Source organism: Podarcis filfolensis, assembly GCF_964270895.1.
Source record: "Podarcis filfolensis genome assembly, chromosome: 11".
Classification (NCBI taxonomy): domain Eukaryota; kingdom Metazoa; phylum Chordata; class Lepidosauria; order Squamata; family Lacertidae; genus Podarcis; species Podarcis filfolensis.
Genome location: NC_139613.1, coordinates 17,898,273 through 17,912,668, shown reverse-complemented (window position 1 = coordinate 17,912,668; position 14,396 = coordinate 17,898,273). Strand labels below are relative to the sequence as shown.

General features: G+C 43.6%; 2 protein-coding genes across 2 annotated transcripts in view; one reads left to right on the top strand and one right to left on the bottom strand.

Annotated features, from left to right (window-relative positions):
* The window catches only part of LIFR (LIF receptor subunit alpha), an 86,391-nt gene extending 74,457 nt beyond the window's left edge, over nucleotides 1–11,934 (top strand). Inside the window, 4 exon segments of the mRNA XM_083576038.1 lie at nucleotides 1,445–1,603; nucleotides 2,684–2,777; nucleotides 3,833–3,908; nucleotides 4,951–11,934. Of these exon segments, the coding sequence (XP_083432164.1) occupies nucleotides 1,445–1,603; nucleotides 2,684–2,777; nucleotides 3,833–3,908; nucleotides 4,951–5,589 (968 nt within the window). The 3' untranslated portion in view covers nucleotides 5,590–11,934.
* The window catches only part of EGFLAM (EGF like, fibronectin type III and laminin G domains), a 106,758-nt gene continuing 99,969 nt past the window's right edge, over nucleotides 7,608–14,396 (bottom strand). Inside the window, exon 23 of the mRNA XM_083576043.1 lies at nucleotides 7,608–14,386. Coding sequence (XP_083432169.1) covers nucleotides 14,232–14,386 — 155 coding nt within the window. The 3' untranslated portion in view covers nucleotides 7,608–14,231. The remainder of the gene's footprint in view (nucleotides 14,387–14,396) is intronic.

Genomic DNA, 14,396 nt, shown 5'->3' with positions numbered 1-14,396 from the left:
CACAAGAGACTAGGGCCCTGCAGGACTTGACATCTTTCCGCAGGGCTTGCAAGGCAGAGCTGTTCTGCCTGGCCTTTGGTTTGGACTCAGTCTGACCCTTATGTCTTCCCTCCCCTTACGGTTTTGATTTATGGGCTACTTTTAAAATGAGGCTGCTTTTTAAATTGCATTTTAACCTGTATTTAAATTGGGGTTTTGCCTTCCCCCCATTATGTTTCCATTGTAATTTTACTGGTGTTAGCTGCCCTGAGCCCGGCTTTGGCTGGGGAGGGCGGTGTGTGTGTATATATGTATATATATATATATGTGTGTGTGTGTGTGTGTGTATATATATATATATATATATATATATATATATATATATATATAATATTATTATTATTTACTTAGAATTTTCTAGGGGGAAACCTTCAAGTATTGCAATGCACAGCCACAGTCAGTGGTCTTTGCCAATCTATCCTCAAAGTCAATTATGGTTGCCTAACACAACAATGGGGCTTTGCCTTGCTGCCCTTTTACAAGAAGGGGTATCTAGCCTCTGAATGGAAGGTAGAGTAAGTTTGGCTTTAAACTACTGTATTTTTCGCTCTATAGGACGCACTTTTTCCCCTTCAAAAATGAAGGGGAAATGTGTGTGCGTCCTATGGAGCGAAGACGCCATAGCCCCGCGACCCTCTCCCGGCTGGAGAGGTAACGCGCGGCTATGGAGGCTCCTGCCATAGCCGCACGTCACCTCTCCAGCCGGGAGAGCGCACTCGGGGCTAAAGCAGCCTCTCCACTGCGCCTTTCCGCTGCTCCCTGATCTGCTCTTTGGGGCTGGTGGTGGGCTTCCCCCCGCCAGCCCCAAAGAGCAGGTCGAAAGGAACCTTCCAAGGTAGCCGCCTGAACGCACCTTAAACGGCACCTTGTTTTAGAGCGGGAAAACAAGAGGGGGAAAATTCTCCCACTCTCTGTGCAGCGCCTCCTGCCGCTTCGCTGAAGGGGCGCTGGGCAGAGAGCGGAGGAATTTTTTTTCCTTGTTCTCCCCCCTCTAAAACAAGGTGCGTCCTATTGTCCGGTGCGTCCTATGGTGCGAAAAATACGGTATACAGCTCGCAGCAAGAGGAGTGCAGGAAAGGGCTTTGTTTGTGGCAGGAGGAACACCCAAAGCAGACTAATGAAGTCTGAGCATGCTCAGTGGCCATGGATGTGGAGTTTGGGGTTTTTTAAGGGGGGGGGGAATAGAATGGAATATTGTGAAAAGGGGCAAGATAGTAGTATTTTAATAAATATATATGTGAGGTGATAAGACTGGATTGCCTTTTAATCTATATGCATTTACTCCCTTCCCCTTTGAAAGTTCATTTGACAAAACAGCATGTGTGAATCTGCTCTGTGATAACTGGTGCTTTTCTTAAAATTCTCCCCCACCCTAATTCTTCTTTTCTTTCCCCCCTAACACCAGGCCACCCAGAGACCTACATGAATATTACTGACTTAAAGCAAAACACCTTAAAAATATCAAGCCTTCAAGGGAAAACAAACTACCACCTGAACTTAAGAGCCTACACAGCTGGTGGAATTGGACCACCAAGCAGCTTGTCTGTGGTTACAAAGGAGAATTGTAAGTTTTTTGGGGTGAAGGAGGGTGTATTTTGTTGGGGGTCTTTTTAGCGGGGGAGGGTTGTTTTGGGGCGGCGTATTTAATTCTCGCCGGATAATGGCGCAATGCACAATGAACACCTCTCAAATTCCTGAATAACCCTCAAAGGTTATCGGTGGTGGTGTTCAGGCACCATTGGTGTAGATGACACTTTGCAGGATTTCAGAAGCTAATGTTGGGTGGGTTCCTGCCCCATGGACCTTACTGAATTTATGGTCAGTGAGGGAGGGTGGGTAGAGATCAGAGTGTTCATATGATTGGCTGCAGCATATGGGGGTGAAGATTAAGCCAAAATTCTGCAGAACAGGAGGTTTTTGAGGGTTTTTAAGGTGGTGTACAAAAAATCACCACCACATGCACAATAAATTTGCAATTCAGAATAGAATGACAGGTGCTTGGACAAAGGCAAACATATTTAAAAGAAACTGGTAATAGCAAAGGTCTTTCAACCCTGACTCCGGGGTCGCCCACACTGCTGCTTCTCCCATGCTTTCAAGGTAAAGGTCTGAGCAATTTTACCTTTGCCCCACCAACATTCCCCTGGAAAATTTGCTCTTTAGTGCTAAATCAGAACAAACAGCAATCCGTGGGAAACCCAGTGGCTGTTTGTTCCGATTTAGCTCTATGCCATGGGTTTTCCAGGGGGAAATCAGCAGGGCAAATGGATGTGGGGCTGAGCCTTGAGAATAATGCAGTAGTTCAATGTGGGTTTGTTTTTAGTGCACAGGCAGCAGGAGCAAAATTGTGCAGCTTCCCATCAATCTCTTCTATTTCCAATAAGCAATGTCTAATGGGAGACCAGCCATTTCCTGGAAGCCTGCTTTACTATATTACAAGACACCCACCATCGGAAGCCTGTAACTTGATCCTGGGTCACTAAGAACCACTGCTGGTTACTTGAATTATTTCTGCTTTGCTAGTCCCCTCCACCCCAAGTGCAGTCCATGAAAGCTTCTGCTGTATATATTTTTAAAAAATTATTTCAGGTGCAGCAGGACTGTTAGTTGATTGTATTAGCTTTTCTCTCTCTTAATTTTTCAGCTGTGGGATTAATCATTGCCATCCTTGTCCCAGTAATTATTGTTATTGTGTTGGGAGTGGTGACCAGCATCCTTTGCTACAGGAAGAGAGAATGGTAACTTTATTTTTTGTGATCACGTCTTTTTAATTGTAAGCTTTGTATCTGTTTTTAATGTTGTAATTTTAAATGGCTTGTGACCTGCCCTGGGCCCTTAGAGTGAAGTGTGGGTAATGTGTTAAAATAACAATAACAACAACAACAATTAATATTTGGTATTCAGCAAACTTTATTTTCTTGTCAAACAAGGATAGGCAGTAGTTCTGCTTTTTTGTTTGGGTGATGCTATCTGTTCCATACTCTTAATAAACCTCAAATTTTGGGGGAGTGAGTTTCAAATTAAAGGTTCTTTTTTTAATAAGTGGAATATTAGTCTGTAAACACTGTAAACGGCCCTGTGATCTGTTAGCCCTTAATGCTAAACTGCTACACCAGCAGTGGAGGGCATTTTTAGCCAAAGGGCCTCATTCCAGGGGTGTTCTTTCAGTGATGTACAGAACAAGAGGGAAAAATAATAATAATGATTGAGGCAAAAGGCCAATTGAGGGACACGGTCTATAGAGAAGGGTGCAGAATCCACATCCTACTCTGAAGTAAATTAGGAAAATGTAAGGGGATGTGTGGCTCTCAACACATATTGAAGCCTATATTTGTGGGAGCAGAGGAAATTCCTTACGTGTAACTAAATTATATGCTGGAATTTTTTCTATTTCCTTTTGAAATGTGGTGTTGGATGCTACAGCATAAAAATGCCAAGACACTGCTTGAATATGACCCACACAATACTGTAGAACAGGGCTGTAAAACCTCTAGCTTGTGCAGCAAATGCGGACCTCCATGTTCTTGACTGGCCGTGCTCTGATAATGATGATTCCTCTTGCTTGCCTTGATTTGTGCAGTTTGTGTCAACCTCTGATTTCAGCAAGATTAGAATATAGCCTGTTGTACAAAAGGCAGGTGTCCCGACTCTTCAATGCCCCGGCCCCGCACTAGCATACGGCCCCCAGAATGTTTACCCTGTGGGAATGTGGCCCTCAACCTGAAAAGCATCCCCTCCCCCAGCAGCTTCTCGGCAATTCCTGACATTAATATCTGTGTTCCTCTTTCCAAAGGATTAAAGAAACCTTCTATCCTGACATTCCAAACCCAGAAAACTGCAAAGCTTTAGAGTTCCCGAAGGATCCAGAGGTAACTTTACACATTTTGCCATTGACTGATTAGATTCATAGAATTGTTGAGTTGGAAGGGAACCCGAAAGTCATCTAGTCCTAGCTCCCTGCGCTGCAGGAATCTCAACTCAAGCGTCCATGACCGTTGGGTCATCCAACCTCTGCTTAAAAACCTCCAAGGAAGGAAAGTCCATCACCTTCTGAGGGAGTCTATCCCCACCTGGAAAAGACGGGTCCAGTTATAACAAAGAGTTACTGGAAATTCTGGCCCAAATGTTGGATGAATTTTCATGAGGACTTTAAAAAAACCCAGACTGGTGCAGAAATGTGGAAACTGAATTGAAGGCTGGTGAAATTCTAAACTGACAGATTAGACAGTTTTCACCCATCCCTGGTTTGGATCCAGATTCTCCCAGCCTAGGGCTGCCCTGTGTGAAATATAGAAAGGCAATGATTGCTGGAGAAAGTTGTATTGTTTTTAAGGTCTTCTTTCATTTTTATGAGATATTGTGAAACAACACCTTCGATTTACAGCCTAGGCAGCTTGTTTTTAGGGAGTAGGACTTGGCAGAGTTTATGACTGTATGGGTTACATTAAAAGTACCTTATTTTCCTTGTTCTTTTAAGAGTTTTTAGCAGCATTTTTTATTTTTGTTTTTGTTACTTGCCATCAACCTTTGGAGAGAAAGGAATAGGGCTGGTAATTGGTGATGTGGAATTCACAGTATTTAGTTAGCTTTTGTGCAAGACTGAAATCAAGGGCAGGCAGGGAGGGTTCTGAATGCTTACTGGTTCTCACTGGTCGGCCACTGGGGAAACAGGATGCTGGATTAAATGGGCCATTTCCCTGATCCAGCAAGCTCTGCTTATGTTCTTAATGCTGATGGCTATGAATGAGAAATATTCATAGGAACAATCTGTAGATGAACAAGTTATTTGAATAATGACACAGAAAGTTTTCAAAATTAGGTTCTGTGCATTTTCCTCCCTAACCCAAAAGAATCCAGTTCCTTTAAACTTGCAAATGCTAAACGTTCTTTGCTTTGTTTTCCAATTTATAGGGAAACCCCAATTCCAAAACCCTGGAGATGAATCCCTGTACCCCCAACAACATTGAAGTGGTTGAAACACAGTCCCCTTGCCTGAAGATTGAAGATACAGCCATTACATCGCCCGTAGCAGATGAGCTTCCGGAAGATGGCGCTGACTCTGACACGGAGAGCCACATTGTCGTCTCCTACTGCCCGCCAATCATCGAGGAGGAGATCTCTAACCCACCAATCGACGAATCGACGGGGTCTTCCCAAGTTGTCTACATTGACATCCAGACTATGTACCCAGCTCCAGTGAAACTGAAGGAAGAACCAGAAGTTGACTGTGTGGCGGCAGCAGGCTATAAACCTCAAATGCAGCTGCCGGTGAATAGCTTGATAAAAATGGAGGACTCTTCGTCCGTCGAAGAGGACTTGGACAAGGCTGCAGGCTACAGACCTCAAGTGAATACTTCCTCCTGGAATACAGACTGCCCAGATTCTCCTGCATCCACTGGGAGCAACAATGAAAACACCTCCTTTGGGAGCCCTTGTTCCATTAATTCTCGGCAGTTTTTGATCCCACCCAAAGAGGACGAAGACTCCCCCAAAGCCACCAACACGGGGTGGTCCTTTGCTAACTTCTTTCACAACAAACCAAATGCTTAGCAGCCTTGAGGTGGTAACAAGTTGCTCTGAAAAGCAGAAATTGCTGCAGAAATTGCTTAGCAGCCTTGGAGACACTATACTGGAGGGTTTATAATGTCATTCGCTGAAATTGAACGCTGGCCTTGTTTTACGTTAACAGTGGAAGCGGCAATATTTGTTTCGGGCGACAGAGATGCTAATTTATTGTGCCCCAATGGGGGAACAGGTGCTCTGAGGTAACCCTTTATGAAACCAAAGAGTAGCAGAAGGTCTGTATCTGTTGGGGGAGGGGCAGTCCCCTCCTCAAATCTGCCTTGTCAATAGAGCATAGCGCTCTCCTTTTGCGACTATTTTTTTTCTGGTTTTCCATTTTGAATAGCAGGGAGAAATTATTACAAAGATCACGCACTTGGATTGTTAGGCTTTTAAAGGCATTGACGCACATCAGGTATGTGCAGGATTAGGGCCTTGCTGCTTCGTCAGAGGTATATATATTTTCTTTTTTAATCCGTTTTTCTATGATTCTGTGCAACCAAACACTACAGTACCCAAACACTACCATTTTGCAGTTGCTGGCGGTTTGAAGGCTCCGTTCCTCAACCTGCTCTGTAGAAGCACCTTACTGCTTTCAGGCACAGCATTCCCTTTGACTTCTATGGGACTTAAACCGGTTTGTGTGGAAGAGCTCCATCTTCAAACAGCTGATCAGCCATGGCTACAGCTGATCTGTGGGGTGGCTGAGTTTGACAAGCCGGGACACGAGTTCCTGTACCTACTGTATAAACCAATTTGCAATAGATGACTCAGGGGTGCAAAAACAAAAAGTGTAACACTGATTTTAAAATCTCAGTCAGGAATAGATAAATGTGTGAAGCTTCCAGCTTTTTAAGCAATGTTTTTTAATATAAAATCATCTTGACCTCAAGTAGTCATGCTAGGCAGGAATCCACCTCCCTGACATGCTATTTTTTCTTTTCTGTGGGGGCCTTTTTTTGGTGTCTTTGTTGAGGACCATCCAGTCATGTCATCCCCCTCCTGCAACCTGAAGTGCAGGGTGAAGGCACCATTTTTGCAGAGGCAGATTTACCATCCTGGGTCTTGGGTCTTTAGCTTTCGTCTTCCAAAGCTCTTCCCCTGCTTGAGCACCGAAATCATAATCGGGGCAAACTCGAGAACGGTTTTCCGTCCATCATATCTGTGGGAAACTGTTACTCATGGGGGAGTGGCCACCTGTGAATACGTTTGCATGTGTATTGCAATGAATACATTTCCATGCAATACATTTCATGCATGAATACAATTTTTTTCATGCATGGTTATGTTTCCATGCAAATGGAGTTTCCCTCTCCTGAATTTATTTGCAAATATTTGCCCAGAAAACAAGTGGAGAGGATGTCTCGTTTTGTATACATATACTCTGGAATTTGCACATTGAAGCTCTTCTTTAAAACCACAACATATTCCCCCCCCCCCCGGGTTGCAGCCTTAAAGCAAAGCTAAATCAGATCCTTGCATTTACAGTATATTTCTTGCTCATGCAAGTCTATAATTACACACTACTTATGGAAGTGGCATTTACATACACATAGAATAATATATGTTTGTGGTATATAAACTTATTTCAGATGCCCTCATTGGCAACTGCCTGTTGAACACTTTGTATGTAGCAAATTCTTTAGAAATCGAGTCAAGGGACCAATGTAATAGGCCTACTCTGAGCTACTGAAGCCTACATGTTAGCTCGACTGTGATGGGGATTTTTCATGGAATGGTCTTGAGTTTTCCAGCTACTTTGAAATAATTTGAAATATTTCAGGTCTATTATATTTCAAATGTCCATTTTAAGCGCAAAATTTGGTGGAGGTGCTTTATAGGTTTGATTCACTGTTGTCAGAAGGAAATCACACTTGTAGAGTGCATTTCAGTGTGGAGGAGTCTTCCTTTATTACTTTTGTTAACTGGGACCTCCCCCCCCCCCGACACATACACGCAAAAACACAAGGGTGTTTCTAGTATTAATCACTATCCCTTTTTCCCCCCACATAGCAATAGTGCTTGTCCCTCAGGTGCTAAACGCAGTAGTCTTGTTTACCCTATTTTCAAGGACTGTAAATAGGCTGTAACATTGGCTAGTCGTGACACCAAACATTCCTTAAAATCTAGACGGGGGGGGGGGTGTGGCGCTGATGGTTTTTTTTTTAATTAGCAGAGTGCCTTTTATTTTCTTAAGCTGCTTTTTCAAGGCTTTCCGCTCAGGAATTAGATTTGGTTTCTTCTGATCCCTGGCATGTGGTAAAACAATATGTCTTGTATGAGGTTGTTTGTATCATCCTGCAAAGTGTTACAAGAGAATTTTGACCACACATTTGCTGCATTTCTGTGGTAAAACATGTGGTGCAATGGCAGCCTGTTATCCACCAGTGTGAGATTACCATGTGGATTTGTTTTGGTCCGTTAAGCGGATAGGAGTGACTTCTTTCCAGCTGAATATCATGATAGTATTCCCCTCCCCCCTTCATCATCTTGTCCCACCCTTAATTTTGTAATTGCCTCATATCAAGAAGTAGTCCATTGCAGCATATCAGAGATCTTGAAATGCAGAAACACATCAGAAAAATGCCCTGAAACATGTAGTAACTGCAAAACCACAAACTGAACTAAAACTTTTTGCAACAACATATTGTTGGGTAAATAATGCATGTGGTGTTTTCTTTTTTTAAAAAATCACCGTCCCTGAATTTTGCACTGAGCTTTCATCTGTAAAGCTACTCTTTTCCCATTCTGCTGCTTCTCCAGTACCATTTTGGTTTCCCCTCACGATGCCATTCCAGTCTATTAGGGTTTAGATAGCAAGCTGGAATGGTGAGATGCTACATACAGGCTAGCCTATCAGGGTTTAGACACTACATAGCCAATTGGATGTGCTTATTATGTGGCGTTGCCACTAGGGCAAACAAGTAGCATTGCCCTTGCTCACTCGCATCCTTTTCCCATGCTGCACCCTGATAGTGCTTTCAACTAGACGTGACATGTCATGTGAATGCCAGCCATTAATGTGGATGAAGTTTGTTATGTAACAAGCAGCCCTGGGGGAAACCTGACCTGTCTAAGAATAAGCGGTTGGGAAAGGAAGTATAACGCTTCCTCTCCCTGCCAAAATCCCAGCAAGGCCCCCTACCTCATGTGGTGCTATAACAGGCATCAGTAGGTTAGGAAGTCTGCTTCTGTGTTCATGTGAAGGCTGAGGCCTTAATTATCTTGTGCTTTCTGCCCTTAAAAGTGAAAGATTAGCTTGAGTGGTTTTCTAGCATCTGGAGTATGTTTCATATAGGTTCAACTAAAATGTTTAAACCATCTTTTCTAGAGCAGTTCTAAGAAGTATTTCTGAGGCGGAGGTATGGCACCTATTTCAGAAGGTGGGAGAAATTAAGAGTCTGGTCACCCCTTTCATTTTAACATTTTAAACCTTTTTGTCGCGTTTAGTATATAGTGTTCATTTTGTTCTGGAGGGTTCCTTCCTTTTGCTTTTCATTTGAGCCATATGTTTTTAATACTTTTTTGTCATTTTGTTTTTAAGAGCAGAATTTTTGAAGGGCATCATGGCATTTAAGTCATATTTGTTGTTTTGTGCTGACTGAATGGGAGGAAAGGGACTGTGAGTCGTTTGTGTGTGTGTTGTGTGTGTGTGTGAGAGAGAGAGATGGCACTTTTGAAGTGTTGTAGGATGTACATTTTTTTTAGAACCTTTGCATACAATATACCTCATAAACATGATTTATTGCCGGCTTCCTCAACCTGTTGCTTTCCAGCTGCTTTGCACCACAACAACTACCATCGGCCGTAGTGGTTGATGGGAGTTGTATGCAAGGCCTTCAGGAGGGCATCAGGTTGAGGAAACCTGATTTAGCAGATAAGAGTAAGCTATAATGCTGAAAACATAGGAGTGGTTTCTTTTCACCCTCTGAATCACTTTCTTCCCTTTATGTGAAGATCTTGGAATAATTTTGCTGCGTGGCAATTCCATCCAGTGGTGACTATGCAAGAGGAGTGGGCAGGTGGATTCTTCCCTAAAATGCTTGCAAAGTGCGGCTCTTGTCAGGGGAAGCAGCAGGGACACCACCAGTGTGTATTTATATCTCCGTTCGGGTGCCCATTATTGTCTTTTAGCGTACACGGCCCAAAGCAGTTGGGAAGGGATTAGAGTGTTTCTGATGCCTGGTGTCAAAAAGCTGCTATCCCCTGCCTGTCAGTAGCATGGGGCACTGTGTGCGACTAGCACAAGCCGTCAATCTCCATGGCAGACAACTAGGTATTTGCTGGCTAGGAGGGAGCATCTGAAGGGGAAAGGCGCTTATGTCTTGCTGCTCTAGAATGCTTCCTGTAATCCAGCATGACTGCTGAAGTGCAAAACAAAGTATGTGGAAGCTACTGTAGAGGAACACCCAAAGATCCGTCGTGACTTGTCTCTGAAAAGCTTTTTCTCGTATGGAAGGGAAATGGGCAGGAGTTTGGGGCTGCCTGCTGTTTTGGAAAAGCCCTGCTTGAAATATTTGATTTTCCCCTAAAGGACTCTGCTCAGCAGCCTCCATTTATTTCAGTAGGACTTGTGCAATTGTACTTAAGAGGGTTCAGCGGGAATGTGCCTCTAGCGTTTCAAGCCACTAAAGGTTAATGGGCTCCTCGTGATCTAGGGGTCTGGCCCAACCCGAGCAAAATGTTGCACCCACCTGTCCTCCCTATCCCAGTGTTGTCTCGGTCCTTCCCCCCCTTTAAACCCCAGATTTAAAGGAGGGAAAGGCCTTAGGCTGTATGCACGAATTTCAGTTGTGCTGTGCACTGAGAGACCCCACACTTGCTGTTTATAGATTGTGGCTGTGGGTTAGCTGGGCTGCAAGTTAAGATGTAGGGACCTGGAAAAGAACTGTCTGAAGAGGGAGCAGTGGTGTTCAAACCACAGTTCAAAGATCAGCAGTGACAGCCCATCTTATCTGAAGATCCACTACTGATCTTACAGGTGATGTGCATATGCAGAGTTGTTTTGTTATTTTAGGGGGCACTCTTAGTTCACATGGGGCAATGGCAAACAGGTGCTGTGCGCTGGATGGTCCAAGCGCGCATCCATGCATTAAAATGTGCTGTAAGATCCTCTGAGAGGCTCAGCGGGATTGCTCAGCAGACCTGTTGGCGTGGAGTGTGTTTCTTAATGGGTAGGATGCTTGCAAACCACTGACTTGCACCGATTTTGACAGAACCACACCGCTGTGGCTGGTTTGTGAATTGTCCCCTGTGTGTATAGTAGGGGGCGGAGAGAACTTTCCACGTGGCTGTGTGGTCTCCTTTAGGCCTTCATTGTGAATGTGAAATCTCCTGCAGTGAGATGAAGCATAGACTCGAAGGAAGTAAGGATGGGGAGTTGTGTTGGGTGGGAGGGAGCATAAATGGGGTTAGGGGAGGGACTTTGTAAGTAAAGCCGTTACTTGTATGATATATGCTGTGTTTTTATAGTTCAGTACATTATGATGGTTTTTATTAAAAGTGTACATAGCATATTAAATGGATAATGTGTAATAGATGTGAAGCTAATCTCAATACTTTTTAAAATATTAAATGAGCATTATAATATTGAACTGACTGGAAGACTGAACCATTGCCTGTGTTTTAATTCCTATGCAACCAGTTTGCCCTAACTTAGCCTTGCTTCCTATCTCTGTACTTTGGATTGCTGAATTTGGTGATTTGAAGCCAAAACAGCTCAGGTATTGTTGTGTCTCTTAAGCAAACCTATGTGATGTATGCAAATGAATGTACTTATGTTGTGCATATTTAAATCTCGGGGATGTCTTTTTGAGACTACTTTCAATCTCACACAGTGCCCTTGGAATTTAGAAACGTTGCGCACCAGTGAAAGGAGGGTGTGCTTGCTTTGGGAAAGCTGCAAAATTTGAAGTGCATGAGTGAAAACCCAGCCATCCTCTGATAAAAGTGCATCCATTCCGAAGCCAATAACCTCCTTGGGGTTAGGGGGATGTTGTAGTAATGAACATCTTGAGTATTTGTGCAACGCAAGCCTGGGAAGGGCAATGTTTCCTCCCCTAAACATCCAAATGATAGAAACAGTACTTCAGCAGCTAAATATTTAGCCTTGGTGAAATTTCCCAAGTAGGCAACTTTAGTGGAGGATAATATTGTGGAACACAACTGGGGAGGAGGGAGTGGCAAAGTTTAAGTGATACAGTATTGATATACTGACTTTAGCATGAACATAAATGGCAATGTACTGCTTATGCCTGTAATATGCATGTATTAAGAATTTGGCAGAATACTGTCATGGAGTTAAATAAATGTGTATTTTCTTACTCTTCAGAAGTTTGTACTACTTTCCCCTTGCAAACCTGTTTTTATTCCATTTTTTGCACGTAGAATCTTCTCAATTCATACAAGCAGCAAGTTTGTGATAAACTATGGTCTGCTTTAGACACCATGACTTTGCGCTATGTGTATCTAAACTCTTATCCTGACAGTGTTCTACTTTCTTTACTAAGGTAAAAAGGTAAAGGACCCCAGACAGTTAAGTCCAGTCTAAGGTGATCATGGGGTTGTGGCGCTCATCTCGCTTTTTGGGCGAAGGAAGTCAGCATTTGTCCACAGACTGCTTTCTGGGTCATATGTCCAGCATGACATGTGTACTATGTATTCATGACGCATTACAGGCACCTTCTGAAGTTACCCCATGAATCTTAACTTGTACCTAAGCTTAGGGTGCTCAATTTAAAAAAACAAACAAAAGATACTTGATGACCAAATATCATAGTAGAACAGAACTTTTAACATCTTTTCAATACTTCAAGCCAGAAAAGCTTCATTAATGTACATTTTCAGCAGTCTAAATTTACAAAAACAAAGATGATGATTGTAAAACCAGTTACATTTCACAAATATTTCCCACTAAACCTGTAGAATAAGCACAAGCAAAATATCCTTGCCCACCCCAAACCTAAGAATCTTAGCACTCCTTATTCCTTTTGGGAAAGATCTGCAGCATGCTAAACTCTGTGTGAGACACCTAATCCTTTTACAAAACTAGCCAATCACTGCTGCCGCCTCTGCTATATAAAAATACAGGTGCAAAATTACTGCTATAAAATGTGGTTGTTGGGTTCCGGTCCCCCCCCCCCAATTGCTTGTAATAAAAAAGTAGAGTTTTCAAAATAGTAAGGAGGATTATCTTTGGGAAACAACAGAACTCTGGAAAGGAGTATAACTTCTTGTGAGTATTTACACTGGGTAGATTGGAGCTGCAAATACCTGCAACTGATTTGAGGCTGGAATAGGATAAAGGGATGCATAAATACAACACTTTCAAAATATGCCACTCAGTGGTGTGGATGATACAGTTGCTGTGCCATTAAGGCTGCATAAGTTACCACAATTTCAGTACTGACCCATAGGTCATAAAGACACACTGTGTGAGCCAAGGGTATGGTCTGTAACTCATTACATCCTCTCCCCCCTCTTTTTGTTTGCTTGTTAAGCTGGACTGATGCAGAACCTTCACTGTTGGCCAGCAACGCAGTCCTTGTGAGCGTCAACACCAATGCCGAATACCATCCCTTCTCTGTCAGCAGATCTGTAGCAAGGCTTAAAGACCGAAGGGAATTCCCTGCTCTGGTGCTGCTCCCCAGGCAGAGAGAAAATGGGAGTAAAGCAATAGCCTTTTGTGTACAAAACCAGCATATCGCATGGTTAAAGCTCTTCCTGGATTGTAACACGTCAGCAGGATATTGCATAAATGATCATTCTTTCTATGTTAAAAAAAAAGTCCCTGCAGATGGAAAGCTATAATCCTTACCATGCTAGGTGCAGAGATTCTGGGGATTCAAGCAAATAAAGCCTTTCTGTCTGCAGCCTGAAGATGAGCAGTACAAATCTGATGCTGTGATCTACTGTTTGCCTCTCCTGGGCCCAGCCTATGAATGAGACTAGAATAGTGATCGATACAACGTGCTGCGCGACAGAGGTGGATCTGTTCTTCAAAGCACAAGAAAGCAGACTATACTATTCTCCAGCCACGGATGCTAGTAGATATTTTGTGGCTGAAACGATGAGGTGGTCACAACAAGCGCTGCTACCATTTTCACCCTCTTAATTCTGCACATTCTTACTACAGGGAAGGGCCTAGGGGCACAGCAGGAACCAAGATGGAGGCTTCCAATCTTTCTCTCTCTGCAATGCAGCAGAGCTCTTGTTCCCAGCCACAAAAACCAAAAGCTCCACTTGCCAGCAAAATGGGGCATGTTGCTACCCAACCTGCCCAGCTTTTGCTCACTGTGTGAGGAGGCTACTGCAAAGGCAAGTGGGCTTGAAGGCAGCCCTGCTGCAAAGGATGCACGTTAATGGGTAGGGAGCGGCCGTAGACAACAGCATAGGTGCTCTGCTGCACGGGACTCTACAACTATTTGCAGTTTAAAGGGTGGAACTCCTGCACTGTGCTCCTGCACTGACAGAGAGAGCATGTTATCCAAAGGAAAGGAGAGTGGCAAATGGTCCCCTTCTGTGATTTTTGCTTCAGGTTGCTTCTTGCTTCCAGGCCTCGCTCAGAAGGCAAGTCCTCTGTGTGCAAGAACAGTGGTGAAAGGCTCTTCCCTCTGTCTATTTCCCACCTGTTACTTTGCCCCGCAAGTGTTGATGTTCTTCCCATCAGCCGCATCTTCAACCAGTGAAATATGGTAATCCGTAGAAAGCGTGAAGTGGGAAATGCAACCCACCAAGCCCCTCATATACTGTCTGTTTGTATGCAGAGCGATCTCTTTCATTCCACCTGCCAGAAA